General features: G+C 39.0%; 2 protein-coding genes and 1 non-coding gene across 6 annotated transcripts in view; 2 read left to right on the forward strand and 1 right to left on the reverse strand.

The window, feature by feature from the left end:
- mgat2 (alpha-1,6-mannosyl-glycoprotein 2-beta-N-acetylglucosaminyltransferase) overlaps positions 1 to 6,057 on the reverse strand; it is an 18,113-nt gene extending 12,056 nt beyond the window's left edge. The window contains exon 1 of the mRNA XM_073856477.1: positions 6,039 to 6,057. The gene's annotated coding sequence lies outside the window, so the exon portion shown is untranslated. The remainder of the gene's footprint in view (positions 1 to 6,038) is intronic.
- LOC129430188 (U5 spliceosomal RNA) lies at positions 5,290 to 5,405 on the forward strand. The gene has a single exon (XR_008639440.1). It is a non-coding gene; the product is annotated as a U5 spliceosomal RNA (small nuclear RNA).
- Positions 5,980 to 22,908, forward strand: LOC129429565 (uncharacterized). Of its 4 annotated transcripts, none has more exons than XM_073856479.1 (11): positions 5,997 to 6,658; positions 6,774 to 6,816; positions 8,030 to 8,139; positions 9,041 to 9,122; positions 9,222 to 9,393; positions 9,480 to 9,547; positions 19,748 to 19,824; positions 20,480 to 20,568; positions 20,651 to 20,739; positions 20,859 to 20,984; positions 22,706 to 22,908. In XM_073856479.1, exons 1-11 carry the CDS (start codon positions 6,593 to 6,595, stop codon positions 22,870 to 22,872), a joined length of 1,089 nt encoding a protein of 362 aa, XP_073712580.1. In that variant the 5' UTR covers positions 5,997 to 6,592; the 3' UTR covers positions 22,873 to 22,908. The 4 variants fall into 4 exon arrangements, with proteins under 4 accessions (XP_073712581.1, XP_073712580.1, XP_073712579.1 ...); XM_073856478.1 differs by having other exon boundaries at positions 6,030 to 6,658; positions 9,474 to 9,547; positions 20,862 to 20,984; XM_055186356.2 differs by having other exon boundaries at positions 6,037 to 6,658; positions 9,474 to 9,547.
- Positions 22,909 to 23,803: the final 895 nt, after the last annotated feature.

The following is a 23,803-nucleotide window of genomic DNA, read 5'->3' on the forward strand; positions in this document are numbered from 1 at the left end:
TTTACATACATCACAGATTTATACTGTCTCAGGGCGGATCACACAGAATGCGTTTATATCAGTGGCAGACGGCATTTTTTAATGGTTTACTATAGACAGTGAGCATTATGCGACCCATTTTCCGCACCGAACGCCTTGCGTTTTGGCCGCCTACCAAGCCACCCAACGTCAATCGGGTTTTTCCATTGTCCAATTGAATGAGGGGAGAGGCGGGCCCTTCATTGTGGTGACAGAAATTTACAGTTGCTTGAATCTCATGCTTTAAAGTCATCATGAAACAGAAGTAGCAATTGCCTTATTTTCCACATGGTATATCCGCGTGAAACCGGCTTCTGAAATGAAATAAGGCAGGGATGAATTTGAATTTGCCCATCGAGATTTGATTGGATCATTTGAAGTTGGGTCGTGTTGCTAATTGCTAATCGCAGCGATCTTCTCCCAGACGCCGCCCACCTGCCATACCATATGACCAGAAGTAAAGAGAGATCGTTTTTGATTAAAGATAATGAGGGCACATGAATTTTTAAAAAATATTGAAGCTCACAGATAAGTCATTTATTAAAAATACCACAATATTCCAAAACAAATGACAGTTTTTCATTTTATTTTCATGACGACTTTAATATTTAATTGACAGGACAGCTGCCTCAGTGGTTGCCTAGAAATGTAAAAAAAAATATAGCGCACTGTTCTTTTATGAAGACACTTAATGGTGCATTCTGTAACTTTTAGGAAAATCTCTTGAAAAAATGTCAATATAATCTACATAATAAACTGTATTGTTTTTATTAGCGGATGTTTTATCTTCAGTTCATACACTGCGGGTCCCCTTACATGGAAGTCGCCATCATGTTTCTACAGTAGTCCTAAACGAACAAACTGTTCAAAATAGCGTGTTTCGTCCTAACGTTGTCTTAAAGGGCGATTTATAGTCGTGCGTAGGTCCTACGCCGTAGCTACGGCTATCCGTAGCCTGTGCGTAGCTCTGCGTAGCCTGACGCGCACCTCACAAAATTTCTAACAACGCGTCAGATCTACGCGGACCGCAAGCGCTGTAATTGGTCCACCAGAACCCCTCTCGTCAGGTAAAAAAAACTGCGTCATAGGTATTTCCGTTTCAGACGGTGAAAACAAAGATGAGCCAAGTTGAGGAGTGATTTAACTCAAACTGCAACATAAGTCGCTGTTTATTTACTTCCATCATTGCTGATCTTCTCAAATTATACACAACAAGTTGCTATTTCTTCTTCGTTTGTGGGTTAACTTCCCAAGCTTCTTCTTCTCTGACGGCCGCGCTGCTACTGTGGTTACACGCGTGGATACTGCCAACCAGCGGTTTTGCGTGTGTTTGCACGTCGACGCGGAGGACGACGCAGAAGTATAAATGAAAACCGAGGCGGAACCTACGCTGTCGCGGCTACGCCGTAGGACCTACGCACGACTATAAATCGCCCTTAAGGGCGATTTGTAGTCGTGCGTAGGTTCGACGCCGTAAGGGCTCGTTATAGTCGTGCGTAGGTCCTACGGCGTAGCAGCGACGGCGTAGGTTCCGCGTCGGTTTTCCTTTATACTTTTGCGTCAACGTCCGCGTCGACTTGCAAACACACGCGCGACCGCTGGTAGGCAGTATCCACGCATGTAACCACAGTAGCAGCAAAAACGTGAAAGAAGAAGAAGCTTAGCAAGTTAACCCACAAACGAAGAAGAAACAGCAACTTGTTGTGTATAATTTGAGAAGACCAGCAATGATGGAAGTAAATAAACAGTGACTTTTGATCCAGTTTGAGTTAAATCACTCCTCAACTTGGCTCATCTTTGTTTTCACCATCACAAACGGAAATACCTATGACGCAGTTTTTTTTACCTGACGGGAGGGGTTCTGGTGGAGTAATCACAGCGCTTACGGTCTGCGTAGGTCTGACGCACTGTTAAATATTTTGTGAGGTGCACGTCAGGCTACGCAGAGCTACGCACAGGCTACGGATAGCATACGCCGTAGTTACGGCGTAGAACCTACGCACGACAATAAATCAGCCTTTAGGCTATCCGTAGCCTGTGCGTAGCTCTGCGTAGCCTGACGCGCACCTCGCAAAATTTTTAACAGCGCGTCAGTTCTACGCGGACCGCAAGCGCTGTGATTGGTCCACCAGAACCCCTCCGGTCAGGTAAAAAAATCTGCGTCATAGGTATTTCCGTTTGTGACGGTGAAAACAAAGATGAGCCAAGTTGAGGAGTGATTTAACTCAAACTGCATCAAAAGTCGCTGTTTATTTAATTCCATCATTGCTGGTCTTCTCAAAACATACACAACAAGTTGCTGTTTCTTCTTCGTTTGTGGGTTAACTTGCCCGGTTTCTTCTTCTTTGACGGTCGCGCTGCTACTGTGGTTACACGTGTGGATACTGCCCACCAGCGGTCGCGCGTATGTTTGCACGTTGACGCGGACGACGACGCAAAAGTATAAATGAAAACCGACGCGGAACCTTCGCCATTGCTGCTACGCCGTAGGACCTACGCACAACTATAACGAGCCCTTTACTCCCTATTTGGATGGGATTATTTTTACGGGGGTAGATGGTGTAATGTAATTTTACCACAGGACGTCTGTAATATTGATGGTCAATTCGTACGGGATTAGAAATCTCAGTAAAACATTTTTGAAGTAGGAGGGGTAACGCAGCACATCACCTCTCTCGTCATCATGTGCAAACAACATGACACAGACGAGGGAAACTCGAAACACTGTCTTTAATTTCAGTTCTGTGCCTCTTGAGGGGGTCGCCCAGAGCTGCGCCGTTCTAAAAAAATCTAACACATTGTTTTCTATGAGTATACACACACCGGCGCCCAGCTTTGAACTCAGGAAGTTGCTCAAATCCATAGAGCGCCACTTACATAGTTTATCATTAAATAACATCATATTTGTCCCAAATCATTAACGATTAACATTTTCTGCTAACATATATTTTGCATTTTGAAGTAGACACTATCTGACTAAGCTCGCGGTATTTAATGTTCACTTCCGGTTTAAGATACCTCCGAGTTGTCCTAGACGTGACTCGACACGGCGCTGCGCAGAGCTGCGCATCTGGTGTGCGACCCCCTTGAGAAGTGAATTGGACTTTTTTTTAAGTTTGTGTCATGGTATTCAGGAACTGACTTCTTTAAGCGCTTTTATATTTGATAGAAACCCGCAAAGTAACAGGAAATTGCCAAAATTACTTGATATTTACAGCTGGTCTATTCGCACTGAATTAGTATTACCTGAGGTCATTTCTCTGGACCTTTTTACAGAAGGTAAAAGTCTGACAAAAATTGCTTTACCCCACCTCCCTATGTAAAACTAATCCCATCCAAATAAGGCTTTAGACGACGACATGTTGAGGGGTGAGCTGTTGGTTGCCATTCGGAATCTCACTACTAGATGCCGCGAAAATTTACACACACCACTTTTAAATAAAGGCAGTGCTGTCCGCCTCGCGTTTTCAAGCATTTAAAAGGCGTTTGGTGTGATCGGCCGCTTAGGAACTATCAGTTTTACTATATATTATTACTTAGAATATTACTCGACTCTCTTCTAGAATCCTAGACCAAAATCTGTATTTTTATCACTAGGGATTTAGTTCAATTCTGTTACCGTCAAACTTTGTTACCAAGGCGGTATCTAACCGAACTGGCAGACATACGCATGCACACGCATACGTGTGTACACCAAAGCTATTATACGCCGTTGAAAACGTCAGGCAGATGCCATCTGGTTTCGATGTGGTTTCGACTACCTCTGGATGTGATTGAAAGTGGTCGAAAGTGGACGAGCTCAAAACGTTTTGAACAGCGTTTACACCTGGCATTAACGTCGTCCACTTGTGATCCGATCGACGAAAACGCATGTTAATGCCAAGTGTAAACAGCCTCTTAGAGCGCTTGCCAGTGTTTTTTAGCAAAGCGGTTTGGTTTCTATGATACTTCTGTTTTGTTTATCAGTTAATGAACGATACGCCGGTTGGTTGTTGTGATATTTGTTCCGCCCCTCCTCCGCTATGATTGAGTTTTTTTTTCTTCATAAAACTATGATCACTTGCTTCCGGTGTCGTATGTGCGTTCACGATAGAGTCAAGTAATATTTAGTAAGAATATACAGTGAAACTAGAAGTTCCTAAGATAGTATAAATCTAAAAAGATTATTTGTAAAGAATTGCGGCGTGAAAGTAAGTTTGAAGTGTAATGTTTAATAGAAGAGCAAGAGTACGTAATCAAACACTATTACACTGAAATCTCAGCTCATTCAGTATTAGTAGTGATAAGAACTTGGGTTTTGATGTTCTGGAAACAGAAATGACTTACATTCGAAGAGGATGAGATTCGAACCCACGCGTGCAGAGCACAATGGATTAGCAGTCCATCGCCTTAACGATTAATGAAATACTTTTTTTTAACAATATATTTCAGTGAAGTAGCAATTTTCAATTTAAAGGAAATGTAGGCTATTGATCAGAATATGTGTATTTTTAATATTGCCAAAGCATATAAACAAGAACCATACAATAACACAATAATAACAAACATTAAGGTGAAGGAGCATTTAAAAATAATTTTGCTTATAGACAGAGGAGATATGGGAGAAATATTTTGGGAATAAAATCAAATCCACATTTCTTTAATTCTGTAAATAATAAATATTTATAATTTGAGCGTCCACCCTGCTAAAAGAAACAATAGACACAATCACAGAAATTCTATTGGTTTTATTGGGAATTTTATGTTTTTTCTAATGGAATATGGCCCAAAAACACACTACAGTGTAGTGGTTTTAATGGTAATATTAAAGGCTAATGTTTCCAATTTGTATTTTAATGGAAACCATTAGAATGGTTTTATTGTTTTTTTTCAGCAGGGCAGTGTATGATGAACTTAAAACCACATTCACAAATGTTCTTAAACAATAAAACACCTTGGAGATTATTTTCAATACGAATTTATTTGATTGCGCTCCCTTTTAAGTGCCCTTATTTTGCCGTTTGAAACGCGCCGATTGAAAGCGCGAGGGTGAAACCGGAAGTACATCACGCTACCCACAATGCAATGTAACGCACTTCGTTTAAAATAAGTTTTTTTTTTCAATTTTATTTAAATATCTGCTTATATTTTGATTTACGTTGGTTGTAGAGTGATTATAGAAGCATTGTAAGTGATGCACATGTATTTAAAAAATAATAATAATTTAGTAATCGTCCTTGTAAAGCATGTTTCTTTCAATGGGCTGGCTACTTGTCCCGTCTTCACATCAGTACACTCATGTTTCTCTTCATATCGTATAAATCTTTCGCCTTTTACTAAAGATTTCCGTGGGGAGGAACACAATGAGTATAATCTAATTTTTTGATGCCCTGCTGAAAGGCGGGGCTTCCTAACTGGTTAAAAGAAAGAACTAAAATACCTATAATATTAGGTTAAAGTTTGAGTAAGAAGTTGCAAAATGTTATTGATAGAACAGATTAAGGGTGAAAGACTTTAGTATTAAGACATCACAAATTAGAAACAAGTACAGTTCTTAAGTTTGCCTACAGATATAATTACCAGGTTATTAATAGTTACCCACTAAGATATTAGTTAACATCGCGCCGAAAAACTACTCTAGGTAGTTTCCAATTCCCACTATTAACTGGTTGGCTATTAGCATTAGCAGCGCAAATAAATGCTGATTTCTGTAAAACCTTCGACATCCTTAATCCTACCAATACTTTAACTTAACAACTACTTTAATAAGTATATTTCTAAGCAGTATTTACGAGTACGTTGAGGCAAAACTAGTTAATTTTGAGAATTGGGCCTCGAAATAAAGTGTAACTAGAAATATTTATGCAAGTTACTTTTATAAGATGTATTCGAGCTGTTTCAAGCCTATATTTGTATTATTTACTAAATAGGATTTAGCAAGTGATTAGTAATATGCAACTAAATACTTTTTGGAGAGAGACAGTAATCTAATTACATGATTGAAGATGTAATTATTATCTAGTAATTCATATTTTACTTACCCGCCACTTCTTGTGAGAATGCCGTGCATCTAGGCATGCGAGTACCTAAAGCATTATCCGTATTGTATTTTATATAGGACGGGGATATTGAGTTTTTAAATGGATTACATTTTATTTTAAATTAGTTGCAAAGAAAACCACATAATTTGTGTAGTTTCTATATCACCGAATTACAGTTCAACTACAACAGGCAAATTTCGAAACACTTACTACATTTCCCATGAAACCATTTGGCGTGACGGAAGTGACGTATGTTATGCGGCTTCTGCTCCTGGATTTAAACTGAAACAGCCACATTAAAGATTAAACGTGTGTGAAAGATATCATATAATAATAATAATTTTTATTAATCGTTTGTACCAGTGACTAAATACGCGTTCGTGACGTTTGTCTGAATAACCGATCGAATGCAGATTTCATGTTTGCGCTAAAGAAACGATTATTTTTAAAGGGTTAATTTATTCAGTTTGTAAAAGACTCGTGCAGAATCAGGTGACGTGATCGCGTTACATGCTGTTGTAAGCTCACCTGTCATTTACACCGTGTGCTTGAGAATGAACTGGGATCATCAGTTGAGCTCCATCCTGTCTGAAGCTGACGGAAGTGTCGCAAAAATGCGGGTGAAAGAAAACGTTTGTTTCAGCATGAATTAAGATGTATTTGTATTTACTATAAAAAGCGGTTGTTAACTTGTGTTGTGGATCATTCACCAGCATTTATATTGTTTACTACTAGGACCGGCTGACTACACGTGCAAGAACTCCGAGAGGAACAGATGGTAAACTTTTGTTGTTGTTTGGTCAATGAATACTGTCCTGGAAAATCAGTAAATGAAAAATGTTTTACTGTAGCTCATTTGGTAAAGCATTAGCAACACAACGATCAAACCCCAGTTAACACACATACTGATAATAATGTATACATAATTTGTAATGCACTGACTGTAGGCTTTGGATAAAAGCATCTGCCAAATGTATAAAATCAATGTAAAAATCCTATCGTAATAATAATTTTAGTCTGGAAAGTCTTACTGTGTGGAAACTTTGCACCCTGTTTTTATTTTAGTCATTAAAACAAAGCCTGTAGCAGGTTTTTCTAACTTGTAGCTTAACAAGAATAAATCAAAGATTAAGGGACAAATTAGATAAAGGGATTAATAGCAAAAAAATAAACCAAATGCAAGCCAGGAACTAAACATAAATGCAAGTTTGTATTCAGTTTTATTCATTTTTATTTTAAATAATATGTACTAATGAATATTGATTATATGAAGTTTATTTAAACTTGATACAGTTTAAAGTTTCCATGGAAGGGTCTGGAGTTAAAAATATTAAATAAAAAATAGTTATAGCAATTTACTTTTATAGTAATAAAACAAAAATGCAATAAAGTATATATTTTAACTTGCAGTTATCACAAAAATGAGGTTTGTGTTACTCTTTTAGTGGTTTTACCAACAACGGCCACTAAGTGTCAACGTTTGATGCATACTCCTGTCACAAATTAATAAATTACTGTTACTGCATTATTATTACTGCTAAAAAGTTTTAAAATATAAAAAAGGGCATTCTTAGACTTTTACAACAATATATAGTTTGTCATGATAGATTAAAATTTACATGCAAAATATTAAGGTGAACTCGGGTGTCCCGCAAATGGGACAGCACCAGTTAGTTAATTAAGTTAAGAAGGAGCATGGTCATGTAATCCAACCAATCAGCATGAAGAGGTCTCTATATATGTCCGTCCCTCACCTCTGTCCCATGAGAGTTTTTTGCATCATCGCTCCTCCACCCCATTGCCTCCTCTCTGCTTGTACATATATCCTAGGGGGGAGTACTCTGGGTTCGGGCTAATATTTCGTGCTCGGAGCCCTCCCCTTGGACAGCACACTAAATATGCTTTATCTCATTACCCTTTTGATTACATATTTATGCCAACTTGTAAAATATTAATGTGTGTATAAAATTAATGACCTGTTTTTTCTTTAGATGTGTATCCGGTGAGAGATGGTGATTTGAAACGCTCTTCCTCTGTCAGTCCTTGTGTTCATTGGTCCGATCTGACAGCAATCCAGACCCAATTACAACAGCAGAACCAGGTCAGATCAGAACCGGTTTTATTTATATCTGATCACAAGTGTTAGTCAATTGTATTATAACAGACATGACTTCGTTAAACCTGGTATTAACAAACACGTGTTTGCTGTGATTCAATGTACAATGTTTTGTAAAGTTATGCATGTATGTATGTGTGCATTAAAACACTTTTGTATAAATGGATATTACCAGCAGTCTGTTGCACGAAGCGAGCACCGAAGTGCTTTCCTTATTATTAACACTATTATTAAAGGGTTAACTGCGATGCATCAAATTTATGTTACTTTGCTCACAGCTGATTGGTCCAGTTTTGTTTGCCATCTTTTACCCAAAACAAAACCTGCTTTAGAGCATTACGTAACCAATGTCAGTGTAAACTGATTTAAACCAATCCAACCAATATTTAGCCTGAAAAAAACTGATTTTGCTCAAACTAAACCTAAACTTACCTGGGTAACCATTAAAACCAGCTTCATTAAACAGGCCATAGATGCACAGTGGGCCACAATCTCAATGTTCCTAAATATATAATCTTAACCCTACTAAAAAATCTAGCTTAGGCTGGTTTTAGCTGGTCTACCAGCCTGATTTGAGCTGGTCAAGCTGGTGTAGCAGGCTGGTTTTGGCCACTTTTTAGCTGTTTAGGCTGATCAACCAGCTTGGCTAAGATGGTCTTAGCTGGTTTAAGGTGGCCCTTCCAGGCTTTAAGCAGGTCAAGCTGTCTTCCAGCTGGGTCAAGGTAGTCAGTGACCAAGGTACAAAGGTAGCTAAAAAGTGTCCAAACCCCTCTAAAACCAGCCTTCTAAAACCAGACTTGGAGACCAGCTAAAACCAGCCTATGCTTTGTTTGATGGTTTTAGCTGGTCTTTTCAGAAGGGAAATAATATAATTGTTTTTAAACAGGCTATTGAGACTTTAACACAGAGTGTTCAGTTACTGGAGGGAGAACGAAACGCTCAACAAAGACTGATACAAACTTTACAAGGTGATCCTAATCATCACATATCTGCTTAATAAAGAAATAGAAAATGTCCCAAATAATTTCTCCTGTAATAGATTATAATTTGATTATAATTTAAAACAGAGGAGCAGAGGAAACTTCAGATTCGACTAGAAGAGAGAGAGACAGATCGCCGGCTGCTGAGCCCAGGATCAGACAGACGACTGGAGCAGTGGAAGAGAGACATGGATCGAGACTTGAGCAGTCTGAGAGATCACATCAACCGAACCATCAGTCTGGGAACCCATGAGGAAAGGTGTAGTGACAAAACATCAAGCACATAACAGTATGCTGTTATAAATGTGAATATTTTATATAAAGTTAATAACCCGGCAGTTTCAGCTCTAAACGCCACAGAGAAGAACTGGAGCAGCTCAGAAGAGAGATAGACGTCCTCAAAAACAAACTGAGTGAGTCTGACGCTGCTTACATTACAGTCATGTATTTACAACACATTATAGCACAGCTTATGTTCTGGATACTGTACTTTTTTACAGTCATGAGAAGTCAATGCTACTAGGGTTTATACTCCATCAACAATATCGGGATTGACTCTCCTTTTAACTCTTTCCCTGCCAGCATTTAAAAAAAAAGTGGCCAGCCAGCGCCAAGATTTTTTATGATTTTCATAAAAGTTTAATGCCTTCCAGAAAATGTTCTTCTTTAAATATATAAACATACAATATATCAAAATGTAAGAACAGACCCTCTGCTTAAAAAAAAAGTTTTCATCCTACCTTCTTTTTTTCTCTTTTTATCAACTCTCAAATATGGGTAGGTTTTTCAAAAATACCATTTTGAGCAAAAAGCCGAGATAATCTAGGACCAAACTTGCCTACCCCTGACCTAAAGGGATGCTTCCGGGTTGGATAATAGCGCCATCTGGTGGATAATAGCGGAAATACGGATTGCCGGAAAAACTCGTCATTGGCAGGGAAGTGTTTTCTCTTAATTGACGAGATAACTCTTCAATGGCGGGGAAAGAGTTAAGAGATAGTTTATAATAATACTTATCAGGAACTGAGGAGCGGATGAACCCAAACGCAAACGATGTCAGGAGGTGAACAGAAAATACACTTTATTTAACAAACAAAAAACTCTGCAAACAGATCACACCAGACGAGATGACTAGGCTAGAACCACATGAACACAAGAACAAATATGTGATAGTCGTGGCCAAAAACAGGCAGGACAGATGATGATGATCCAGTGGAAAAAATTGTTTATTCAATAAGGGAAAATAATCTTCCCGTAGCAAGAATAACAAACAACAAAATTAACCACAAAAACTCCATTGAAGGTTAGAAGCCCATGCTGTTATAAGAGCTTGACAACACTCAGCCACATTTTAACACAGCACCCCTATAAATAGATTTTGGCCTCTACCAATTTCCCACAAAAAGGTATATATTAAATAATACTTTAATCAATAAACCTTTAAACCATACTAATATTTTCAAAACATACATTTTGTATCACAATTAACTCAATACAATCAATTATCTAAGAAAGAATAAAGAAGTTAATTACTACAAACCAACAAAGAAATAAACTACTTGAAAAGAATAAATGATATCCCCCTCAGAGTCTGAACATGATGGTATAGTCCAACTTCCTCTGGAATAGCATAAGTTGAGGCTTGAAGCCCCGCCTCTTCCTTTGTTTGCTGGCACATGGAATGTGGCCATTCACTCCACACCAGAACACAAGACTCAGGTAAAAGAAAAACAGTATTAAGAAACAGTATTAAGAAGTGTGCACCCTTCCATACTCAAGTTCCAATAAACTGTCAACTTTTAACATGTCTTGAGATTGTTTATTTGTATACATAAGGGAATCCAAAAAGCAACAAAATACAATTAAACTTCAAACTAACTTAAAATTGGTAGGGCTAAATGCTTAAATGTGTAAGTGGGCTACGTACCCGTCACACTTTCCCCCTCCTCTGGTTTCTCGCCAACATGGCAGGAAAGGAAGTCAGCAGTAAGATTTTCTCTTCCTGGTCGATGGAGAATTGTAAATTGATAGGGTTGTAATGACAAATACCAGCGTGTTATCCTGGCATTGGAGTCCTTCATTTTATTCATCCAGAGCAGGGCTCGATGATCTGTCTCCAAAGTGAAATGTCTTCCCAGAAGATAATATTTGAGAGAGTCTAAGGCCCACTTTACTGCTAAACATTCCTTCTCAATAGTCGAATAGCGCGTTTCCCGAGGAAACAACTTACGGCTAATATAAGCCACCGGGTGACGATCCTCCCCTTCTCCCTGAAGTAACACTGCTCCCAGTCCAATTCCTGAAGCATCAGTCTGCAGAATAAAGGGTTTATCAAACTGGGGACAGTATAACAATGAACTTTCCTGAAGAGCTCCTTGAATATCTCGAAAAGCTTGTTGGGCTTGCTCAGTCCACTTAATCTGGTTCGGAGCATTCTTCTTGATTAGATCTGTTAGAGCAGCAGCTCGTGAAGAAAAATTAGGTACAAAACGACGATACCAACCGACCAGACCGAGGAAAGATCTCACTTGTTTCTTGGTCAAGGGCAGTGAACAGGACTCAACAGCTTGGACCTTCCCCACTTGTGGCCGAATGACTCCATTCCCCAGGACATAACCTAGATATTCAATCTCTGTCTTTACCAGGGCACATTTTCCAGGATTAATTGTCAGTCCCGCTTCTTGGATGCGTTTGAAAACTACCTGTAAGTGCTTTAGATGCTCCTCCCAGGTTTTGCTAAAGATCACAATGTCATCAAGATATGCTGAAGTAAAATCAGATAGGCCGTGCAACACCTGGTCCATTAGTCTTTGAAAGGTGGGCGGAGCCCCATGGAGTCCAAAAGGCATGGTCTTAAAATGATGTAGGCCCCAAGGAGTCCGAAAGGCAGTCAACTCTTTGGATTTGGCACTCAAAGGCACTTGCCAATATCCCTTACAAAGATCAACTGTACTCAGATATTTTGCTTCACCCAAGCGTTCAAGCAACTCCTCAATGCGAGGCATGGGATATGAGTCAAATTTTGAAACTGAGTTCAAGTATCGGAAATCAATGCAAAATCTTGTAGTTCCATCCTTTTTAGGCACTAAAACTACCGGACTACACCATTCACTTTTGGAGGGTTCAATCACTCCTAGGGAAGTCATCATGTCTAGTTCTCTTTTAAGAGCTGGAAGTAATCTTTCAGGGATACGATAACTCAGTCTCTTAGGGGCCGCATCCTTCTTCAAGACAATGTCATGCTCTACCAGTTTCGTTAGACCCGGCTTTTCTTGGAACAACTCAGGAGGACACAAAGAATGAATTTGTTGTTGCTGAGACTCTGAGAGATGTTTCAAACTGAGCTCTGCCACATTCTGCACTGGAAAATACTGTTCTTCCACCTCTTCCTCGTCTTTCACCGAGCGAATAAGCATACAGTTTTTCCGAGGGAACCACTCTTTCAAGAGATTTACATGCAGAATCCTGCTTGAGCGGCCTTGTCCAGGAGTTGCAATCTCATACGTTGTAGGACCAATTTTCTTGAGTACTTTAAAAGGCCTTTGCCATTTAGCTAAAAGTTTACTGGATGCAGTGGGCAACATTACCAGCACTTGTTGTCCGGGAACAAAGGTACGGGTTCTAGCAGACCTATCATACCAGGATTTTTGTTTCTGTTGAGCCTCTGCCATATGCTCCTGAGCCAAGTTGGTCATCCTCTGCAATTTCTCATGCATGGCTACCACAAAGGAAGCAACATCTTTCTCTTCCCCCTTCTCCTTCTGGCCAGCCCAAGACTCTTTTAACAGTGACAATGGTCCTTTCACTTCATGGCCATATAAGAGTGTAAAGGGTGAAAACCCTGTGGAAGCCTGGGGAACTTCACGATATGCGAAAAGCAAGTAAGGCAACCACTTATCCCAATCTGAGCCAGTCTCATTTATAAATTTTCGGAGCATATTTTTGAGAGTTTGGTTAAACCTTTCTACTAATCCATCCGTTTGAGGATGGAATGGCGTAGACTTTAGTCCCTTTATGCTCAAAAGTTGATAGACCTGCTTCAAGAGCTTTGAAGTGAAATTGGTGCCACAGTCAGTAAGTATCTCCCTTGGAAATCCTACTCTTGAAAATAATTGAATGAGACAGGAAGCTACTTGCTTTGCTCCAATAGTCCTCAGGGGGAAAACCTCAGGATACTTGGTTGCATAGTCACTCACTACTAACATGAACCTATGACCTGTTCTACTTTTCTCAACTGGGCCCACAATGTCCATAGCAAGTCGATCAAATGGGACTCCTACAACTGGAAGAGGATTAAGAGGGGCTTTGGAGGGTAGTCTATTAGATGTCAACTGACACTCTGGACAGGTCTTGCAGAATTTGATCACATCTTTTCTAAGGCCAGGCCAAAAAAAATGTTTCCTGATACGAGCCAACGTTTTCTGCCTACCTAGATGACCGGCCCAGGGAATAGAATGACCCAAAGACAGGACAATATTTTGAACGTCCTTGGGGACCACCATCTGCAAACTATCTCCCTGTTGTCTATACAACACTGCCTTTTTAAGGACAAACTTCTCACCTGCACTCCCTTTTACAGACTCCTCACCTTCTCCATGACTTGTCATAGCAACTTGTTGGTACACTGGCGACAAAATAGGATCGTTCTGTTGTAGCTCGGACATATTACTGGAAATATTAAATTCTATTAATTCCTCCATCTTACCACCCAATTCTTGACCTTCAGTTTCTGCATACCTATACTTTTCTTGTCTTCTCTGCCTCCTAGATTTCCTCTCCTTAACTGGCCTTACCTCAAGCTCAGAATCAAAGAAAGGGAGGTTTTTTAGAGTTTCAGACTCCTTTCCAGAATGCTTAATCTGTGCCCGAGTCATTACCATATTACAGGCAGAATTAGGGGCGAGCAAGCTCATAAGTAAAGGAAAATCTTGGCCTAAAATCACAGGATACGGTAGCTTCTCGACTACACCTACTCTCAATAGGCAGGGTTGCCCTTGTACCACTACCTGTATTTCAGTTGTAGGATAAGTCTGCTCCTCACCATGCACACATTTAATGACCACCTCACCTTCACTCTTTTCCAAAGGTTTAAAAAGTAGCTGTCTTTCGACCAGTGTCTGCATGCTACCGGAGTCTAACAATGCACTCACGGTTTTCCCGTTCACTTCTACAGGAACTGTTAGACTTAAGGACGGCGTTAACTTGTCTACTTGTACTGATGGAACAGAACAAACATGAGAAGTTTTAACAGATAACTTGGGACACATCGGCTTCTTATGCCCTTCCTGTCCACAGTTATAACAAATGGGCACCTGAGTAACCTGCTGTAAAGGTCCAGGGGGCTGATTTCCTGTACTTTTAGGCTTCCTACTAAAGGGATTACCCTTATTGTCACCCCGACCAACTGATGAACTACTACGTTCTCTACTGCCCTTGTGAATAAACCCCCAGGCTTGTGAACGAGACCGTGCAGCTACAAATACCTCAGCTAAAGAAGCCGCATGAGCAGCTGAACTAGGATTATGCTCTCTTAACCACACCTGCAATTCGGGTGAAAGCATTCTTAAATACTGCTCTAAAATAATCACTTCTCCCACAGCCTCTACAGTCTTCCCTTTAGGTTGCACCCATTTTTCAAACAGTTCTTTAAGTCGAACATAGAGTTCTTTTGGAGTTTCATCAAGCTCAATTTCTAATGAGCGAAATCTTTGACGGTAAGTTTCTGGACTAATGGCATACTTGCTCAATATGGCAGACTTTACCTTGTCATATTCTAATGACTCTTCAATGTCCATGTGCACATAGGCACTTCTAGCCTTGCCAGTCAATAAGGGAATTAACCTTAGGGCCCAATCAGTTTTTTCCCACTTACAGGCTAGAGCTATTCTTTCGAATGTGGTAAGAAAATGTTCAATGTCATCTGAATCTTGCAATTTCTGCAATGTAGGCTCAATCATACCTCGAACAGGATCTGGAGCAAGGGGCACAGAGGCGTTGGACCCATTATCTGAAACATCAGAATGCACATCAGGTCTTGGTAAAGGTGCAGGGTCAGGGGTAGTACGAAAATCCACTTCCTCCCTAAGAAGATTAAATTGATGCTGCATTGTTTTCCATCTTTGTTCCTGTCTGGCTGCCTCCCGTTCCATCTGAGCCTCTTGTTTCCTCTGTAAGTCCATACCTTTACGAAACATCTCCGCCAGGTCCTTCAGAGTCAGTTGCTCAGGCTCATCAGGCCCTTGAGGTACTCCTCCAACCGCTGATGACTCCTCAACTTCATCTGGTTGCTTCAGTGGTACTTTCTTCGGAGCCATAATGCACTTCCTCACCACTGCCCTCTACTGACTATCCCACCGCTGCCACCAAATTGTGATAGTCGTGGCCAAAAACAGGCAGGACAGATGATGATGATCCAGTGGAAAAAATTGTTTATTCAATAAGGGAAAATAATCTTCCCGTAGCAAGAATAACAAACAACAAAATTAACCACAAAAACTCCATTGAAGGTTAGAAGCCCATGCTGTTATAAGAGCTTGACAACACTCAGCCACATTTTAACACAGCACCCCTATAAATACATTTTGGCCTCTACCAATTTCCCACAAAAAGGTATATATTAAATAATACTTTAATCAATAAACCTTTAAACCATACTAATATTTTCAAAACATACATTTTGTATCACAATTAACTCAATACAATCAATTATCTAAGAAAGAATAAAGAAGTTAATTACTACAAACCAACAAAGAAATAAACTACTTGAAAAGAATAAATGATATCCCCCTCAGAGTCTGAACATGATGGTATAGTCCAACTTCCTCTGGAATAGCATAAGTTGAGGCTTGAAGCCCCGCCTCTTCCTTTGTTTGCTGGCACATGGAATGTGGCCATTCACTCCACACCAGAAGACAAGACTCAGGTAAAAGAAAAACAGTATTAAGAAACAGTATTAAGAAGTGTGCACCCTTCCATACTCAAGTTCCAATAAACTGTCAACTTTTAACATGTCTTGAGATTGTTTATTTGTATACATAAGGGAATCCAAAAAGCAACAAAATACAATTAAACTTCAAACTAACTTAAAATTGGTAGGGCTAAATGCTTAAATGTGTAAGTGGGCTACGTACCCGTCACAAAATACAAAATGAACCAGCACAAGACCATGGACACAAAGGGATTAAATAGGGGAAAACTAAACAAGATAACAAGGGAAGAACAGGTGAGGGGAATAAACTAATGATTAAACAATTAACAGGGAGAACAAGGGGGCGGGGTCAGGAAACGAGACACCGAAGGCACATGACTCGAAACACAAGATCATGAGCCTTCACATAGAACGTGGGACTGCCAGAACCCTGCCATAATAACAAGATATAAGGTGTGTTCGACTTCATGCGGCGCTGCGCAGACCGATCGGTGGCTGACTTGAAGAAGTGCATTCCGGTTAGTAATTTTGTCCGACTTAAGCTGGCGCTGCAGGCACGTGACTGTGTCATATGGTTTTTAAGTACCGCGAGAGCGATTCGAGATCAGCCGCCTGAGTAAGCCGGCGCAGTTCCCGAAGAGGAGCTGCACGGGCTGTAATGACGACACAGGTCGGATTCACCACATGACAACAATTACGTGTGTTTCGTGTGTATTTTCACGCCCTCAGTTCCACAAATGCTCACAAATCTGTATTTTTATAACAGTTAAAGCTCTTTTCATGTAGTCGCGATGTTATATTGTGTCATCTTTATCAAATAAAATGGATAAAAAACATAGACCCCACTACATTGGTATTTAAATAATATATGCTTATGTTGAACTTTATTCTTGTAAAAACAGATGCTGTAAGCCTCTTCAGTTCCACTCATGCTCATACACGGACATTCAAAATTATAAAAAAGTATAATTCACTTTTTATGTAGTTTACATCTTACAAATCATGTTTAATGCGATTAAGCAAGCAAACGGCACGTGATCAGCCATGCCTGACGTAAATGCAGCAAACTACGGGAACCACAGCGCGTCCGGCTTCGCGTCTCCGTTTTCAGCTCCTCCCCGCCTGCACGCGGCTAATCTCGCAGATCGGTTACATCCAGCCACAGCCGATGTCGAACAGACCTATAATATTAAACATGATACTATGGCCGGATCCTGACAATAATAATAATAATAATAATAATAATCATTTTTATTTATATAGCGCCTTTCAACACCCAAGGTCGCTTTACCAGGATAGTACAGGATAATCATATACAAACATGAAAGTCAACAATATTAGCAGTCACTTACCAGAGTAAGGTAAAGGCCAGAGGGAGAAAAAAGAAAAAAAAAGTATTATAAACTTGAATTTATGAGATTCATATTAATGCTGTTATCAGTCCATGAGTCTAGTGTCATGAATGTGGCCATGGTGGAGTTATCATAGCCTGGTTAGCCAGACCTACATCAAGATGTAAGGTCTGGCAACTCTTCACACAAACGGCTCAATGCAAGGGGCGGGATATAAGGTTGTCCCTCAAAATGCCTCTGCACGCAATAGGATAGCGCTATGACCAATCAGAGCAAAGAAGAAGGTGACGTATGAGTCCCCTGCGTTTCCCCACCGGTGGAGCTAATTGGTATATCAAACTTTTACCGTAACCAGTCGGCAAAACTCCAAACAAATCTTTCTTGCTTAAAAAGGACTTCAGTAGGGTTATTTGCTCTTCTCTCAAAGAAAAACATAAGTCTAAGTCCTCCAGAGTCGCGGCCAAAGCCGCTTCAAAAGAAAGCTGTTCGCCAGCAGCAGCAGCCATTCTTTGTTTTCAAGTAGGAACCGTCGCAGGCAGCTCTGTCGTCATCATGTTAAGCCCGCCCCACAGACGCTACACACGATGTGTACCAAATTTTGGTTTTTGGAGCTGTTAAGTGTATTGTGAGTGCCTAGACTAAACCCTGGCAGCAAATATATTTTGCGGCCGCTAGGGTGCGTCTAGATTTCTAGGCTAGAGTTATCAATCTTTCCAGCTACACTCTAAAAAAAGAATCCGTAAAAAAACAGATAATGTCCAGGCAGAAAATTACCGGCACTTTTTCCGTTATGTTTACAGACACTTCCGTTTATTCAAAAACTGAACATTCTGTAGATTTATAGAACACTGTCCGTAGATTTACAGAACATTTTCCGTAACCTTTAGAGACACTTCAATCTGCCTATGAAACGCAACAATGGTGACAATCAACAACAAAGCTTCATGCCGCAATGCATGCTGGGTACCAGGACTGTAGAAAACTCTCTTAACATTTACTCTCACCATTGTTGAGATTTGTATCCAAAGTGTTGATGTCTCTGAAGCAAAACCACAGCTGACAAATTTTCAGCCATCTTATTCTATACGTGTATGTGTTTTTAGATCAGCATAGAGTGTCACTCTTATACATTTCAGTTCTTTATTCTTATTTTATCATTTCATATTTAAATGTTAGACAGCATAACATAAAAACAACTAAGCTTATATGACATCATAGACAATTCTCCTTCCTCAAGCAACAAACAAGTTGTAATTGCTACAAGCAAAACCACTGTTGCAATGCTAAAAGAGCAGAGTCAGTTCTGGAAGGTCAAGGGACAAAAGCCTAACTAAAGGGAACACTAATCACCATAGTGGTGACTTCAAATGAATCTAAAACAAACACAAACTGTAGATTTAATGTGATAAGTGTTGTGGTAAATATCCATTTGACTTACACGTCAGGTCAGAAAGAAGATTTGTTTACTAAATCACATGTGTGGATGCTGGAATAGTTTAACACTTGTATCTTGTTCTGAGAGCATTTGTTTAGAAGTTAAACATCATCCATGTTAGAAAATAACTCTGCAAGCAAGTTGTAATTTTAGGTTTCAAACAGAGATGGTGATAGAGAGGCAAAAGTGAAAGATTGCAGCAGGAGTTATTGTACCCATAATGCAACATTATTAAATTATTAAAAAAATGGATAAATGCCTGTAAAACATAAATACGGAAAACTCCTTCATATTTACACAGTACTTTGTCCGTTTTTTTACAGATTTTTTTTAGAGTGTATTCATATTAGATACACGCTGTAATGCTACTTGCATAACAAATCAGATTCTTTCTATATTGTGGTCTTGTGTTAAAGCAACACTAAAGAGTTTTTGCTCTTTGCTCCCCCTACAGGTTAGAAGAGTAATTGTCCATTACGACTGTAGTAAATAATTAACCTACTGCAGCATAGCTGGCTCTGATTGGATTGTAGGTCTGCCGTAAAGCAAGTTTTTGTAATTTTCACTTGAACTACAGGACCACGACCCGACGGTTGGAAACGTCTTTAGTGCGGTTTTGGCCGATAGAGGGCTGCAAAGCAAATGTGAAAGTGTCGTTCACCATGTTTCGAGTGGATGAACGACTGAAACTTTTTTGGAAACGTTATTTTAAGGTAAAAAAAACTCTTTGGTGTTGCTTTAATTCATTGTGTTCAAATGCAAACTGTGCCAAAATAAACAAACAAACAAACACATCGCCAACCCCCTCTGGTACACACAAAAATACAACTCTTATATACAATATTTGTGACGTCTTAAACATTTAAGGACATTCTGACTCTTCATTGTTTTTGTGTAGTGCGACAGGAGGAGGATGTGTATCAGATCCAGACTGAGGCCAGAGAAACAAGAAGACAAAATGAGCACAACTCCAAGGTCATAACATTCAAATGTGTACACGTATGAGTGTTTGTGAATAAGGGGAGGTCAGGCTGGATGGCACACTTTTTAGTCCTTTGAATATTTCTCAGGGTAGATTTAAAGAGCTCAGATGCAAATGCCGCTAAATGCCACCTCCATCAAAAATTGACCGAATGCTCTTGGCATGTATTACACATTAATTAAACACTCTTGCTTCAAATTGGCTTAATCCCGGCCTCAGGCCATTCAGAAATACCACTTTTAGGCAGAATCTGTTAAATGCCACAACGGTTTTTCAGCAAAGTCCTCTAAGTGCTTAGTGATAAAGAATTGAATAAACGGCAGTGCGCATAAGTCATGGTGCAAACGTTTAAGGAGGTTTACCGAATATATGAGGAGCTCTAGACACCACCTCCGTCAAAAATAAAATAATGATATTAACCTAAAGCTCTCGGCACGTATTATACATTCAGCAAATACTTTCACTTCAAATCCCCTTAATCCCAATCTCAGGCCATTCAGAAATCTTGCTTTGTTGGCAGAATCTGTGAAGAGTCTGATAATTACATAATAATTACTATGACAACTAACCTTGGTCTCCCTTTATATAATAGTTAAAATATTTGTCTGTAGATCACACTGATTCAGTTTCAGTGTTTGTATATTTCAGACGTTGGAGAGACTTACAGAATCTCAACGCACACAGAGTTTTGAAGTCACTCGGATGGTTTCGCAGTTCAAAGACGTGTGTGAGCTCAGGTATTTCCTTACAGAAACATTAAAACACAACTTCAGGTGTGTGTAGAGAGAGACTTTATCCAGTATGTGTTTGTGTATGTAGAGTTACTGTATCTGAACTAAAGGATGAGGTGAGAGGTTTAATCCTGAGAGACGTCCAAACCAAACCTGTACAGCTGCCAACCAAACCAGGTGAGAAACCAGACTCAGAAAACCAAGGATTATTTGACTTCTCATGACGTGACCTCAAATTATTTTTGATGATTTGTAGTTAACCTGTTTCTTATTTCATATTGTCTGTGTGGAACCAGCAGTTACCATTGAGTCGAATCTCTCGAGACGCTTGTCATCAGGTTCAGAGGATGAGTTCAGTCTTACCCCGAGTCTGGGAGAGATCAGCTCGGATGAACCAGATGAATCCTGGTTGGGAGAACCAGGTGAGATCCTACCTGCAACAAACATAGACACTAGAGTTATACACGCTGTGAAAGTTAAATCTCATAATCATGGGTGGTTTTATAAAAGAAAACAATGGAATAAATATCGACAAGTTTGTGGCTACATGAGTGGAAGTTTAGAATTTTGGTCAACTAAATGAACCAAAGGCAAATAGACCTGTAATAGTTTTTGGGTTTTAATGATGTCATAGTTTTAGGACCGCAACAACTAATCAATCAAGTCGATTAGTTGGTCTGTGACGTCTATGGCTGTAACGATTAATCGTGCAAATGCAAGTATTCTCAATTAATGAATTTGAATGAATTACGGTGAAATCCCGGCACATCCCAAAGCCAGGGGGCGCTCTCGTGCAGAAACTTCCTTTGTGCCACAGAAGAAGTAGCATTACAAATACTATTCCAGGAAATGTCTAAAGGAATATTTATATCGCTGTTCTTCAGATTGTTTCAGGTATTTTCATGATAGTTAAGAATATTTTGAATGATTTTGTTAAATGAGTGTTGCTTTTTTAAATGCACGTTATAAACGACTCCGACTCATAATGATTTTAGATTGATAAGGACTTCCTACTGACCAAACGCCGTAGTACACGCACAAGCTGTGCATGAAACACAGAATCGATTTCAGACAGGCATTTTTAATGGGACACACGAATAAACGTTACAGCCCTAGTGACGTCACACCGTCAGACAGCACGGACACGCTTGCTTCATATAACACGAGCTGCACGTTTATAAGGCTTGTTCAAAAGCAAGGCAGCGTTGCCCCATGAGGATAATGACGGAAACAGAAGTGCCAATGGATGCTGGTTAATAAAGGTTTAATTTCGTCCTTTAATATAAGTGAGTTTGTATTTATTTAATTGTTGTTGGGTTTATTAAAAATAGTATGAAACACAAACTAAGCATCAGTTTTCAGTTTTCGTTGCAAAACAAGATAATCACCGTTTTTTTAATTGTTCAGAAATCTCGTTTTTTGGTTGTGCATTCCAATTAACATCGATTCAACTGCAGTTGGTTTGTTTTGATTTAAACCTTCATAACTTAAAAAATACAGCTAAGTAGCACCATAAAACAAATTAATAACATGATAACATAATAATAAACATGTTTTGACAAAAATGTTAAAAAATGGATTTATCTCGTTTTGCAACGAAACTCTTCATATATATATATATATATATATATATATATATATATATATATATATATATATATTATTAATTTTTTTATCATAATATGGCTTATTTATTTAGTTAATAACTCATAATGTTTATTCTTACCAAGGTCTAAAGTTAAAGATTAAAATAAGTTTATTAATCTGTGGCAACATTTCCTCACCAGCACATTCCTCAAGACTAAATAAATTTTGTTTATTTATATTTTGACATTTAAAGAAGTTTAACTGTTTCAAAGCTGCACAAACTTTTTTATTTAAGGCTTAAAATACCGAAATCAAAAAGATTATATTAGTATAACTGTAGTAGTGTGTGGCTTTTGCACTTTAAAAGTACACTTCTTCACACAAATATCCTAATTTAGTTCCTTATTTAGCTGTAATAAGTGAAAAATCTAATGTTTTTAGTTGATTAATCGAAAAATAATCGATCGATTAATCAATTATGAAAATTATGAAAATAATCGTTAGTCACATCCCTTAATAGTTTATACTAACAGTCGTACATTCTTTTTGATTTTAGAACTACAAACGAAAAGTCAACGTCGTCGAGCTCACCTTAAATTGGGTCTTTCAGGAAGTGACCTCAGCGGTGCTGGAAGTGGGCTTGACAGCGATCTGGAGAACGAAGCTGGAGGGGTGGATAGAGTTTCAAACAGTCCACCAGATCTCAGTCTCAGTGATCTCTGACCTCAAAAGCCAATAAACCAATCAGCTGCTACTGTGGACTTGAAACCTTGTTCTTACGTTTAAACTGGACAGTTTTAATACTTCTGTAATGAAGGCCTGGAGTATTATTGGTGCTTACTTCACTAATCAAAGTCCCAAATCCATTGAGCTTACTATTCTGTAAAACTGACATTAGTAAGGTATTTTAAAACTTTATTATTAAAAAAAGTGTAAGAAAACTTTAAATCCACTGTCACAAGTATTATTCAAAGAGATCAGTACCACACATCAGCCAACAAATCAGATACTGTATTGACTGTATTTAAATAATAAAGGTTGAGGGTGCAACAACAACAATATCATTTTCTAATCTTAATAAAGCTTTTGCAACAAAAAGCATTAAAGTTATGCATGGCTTAAAACTGCATTTATCAGAATCAGCATATTGTGACTGTGGGAAGTCCACCTATAAAGAGATATTTACACACGCTGTTCAGAAATCAGTTTAAGACACATCAATTTTACTTAATTTAATATGGACATAGTAATAACATTGGACGAACCAGATGCATTGTTTAAAGTGTTATAGCACATGTGCTAATTTTCAACACCTGTTCATAGGAGGCTTTTACAAAAAAAACACAGTATACTAAACAAGCACAATTACACATGAGAACAACTTTGGCCCGATTTAAGCCACTGTTTGAGCTCTCTGATAAAGATGTTAATATTGTTCTGCAGTTTAAATCCAGTGGGGAGAGAGTTCCATAGTATAGCCCCTCTGAAGGAGAAGCTAGATTGTCCAAAAGATGTTTTTAGCTTCGGGAGCACACAATCCCCACTAGCTGAGGCTCTGGTGGAAGAGAACCCTGACGCCTCTTCATGAGTCCCGAAAACAGTGGTGACACACAATTGTTCAAACATTTAAAAGTCAATTTCAAAACACTAAACT

This window comes from Misgurnus anguillicaudatus, chromosome 18 (genome assembly GCF_027580225.2).
Source record: "Misgurnus anguillicaudatus chromosome 18, ASM2758022v2, whole genome shotgun sequence".
In the NCBI taxonomy this organism is placed as follows: Eukaryota; Metazoa; Chordata; class Actinopteri; order Cypriniformes; family Cobitidae; genus Misgurnus; species Misgurnus anguillicaudatus.

Bases quoted from the DNA above. Each gene is read 5' to 3' on its own strand.
- LOC129429565 (XM_055186356.2), top strand. From the start codon at position 6,593: ATGAACTGGGATCATCAGTTGAGCTCCATCCTGTCTGAAGCTGACGGA. The intron at 9,394-9,473 runs GTGTAGTGACAA...ATAACCCGGCAG, and splicing joins CTGGGAACCCATGAGGAAAG to TTTCAGCTCTAAACGCCACA. The intron at 20,740-20,858 runs GTGAGAAACCAG...GTGTGGAACCAG, and splicing joins ACAGCTGCCAACCAAACCAG to CAGTTACCATTGAGTCGAAT.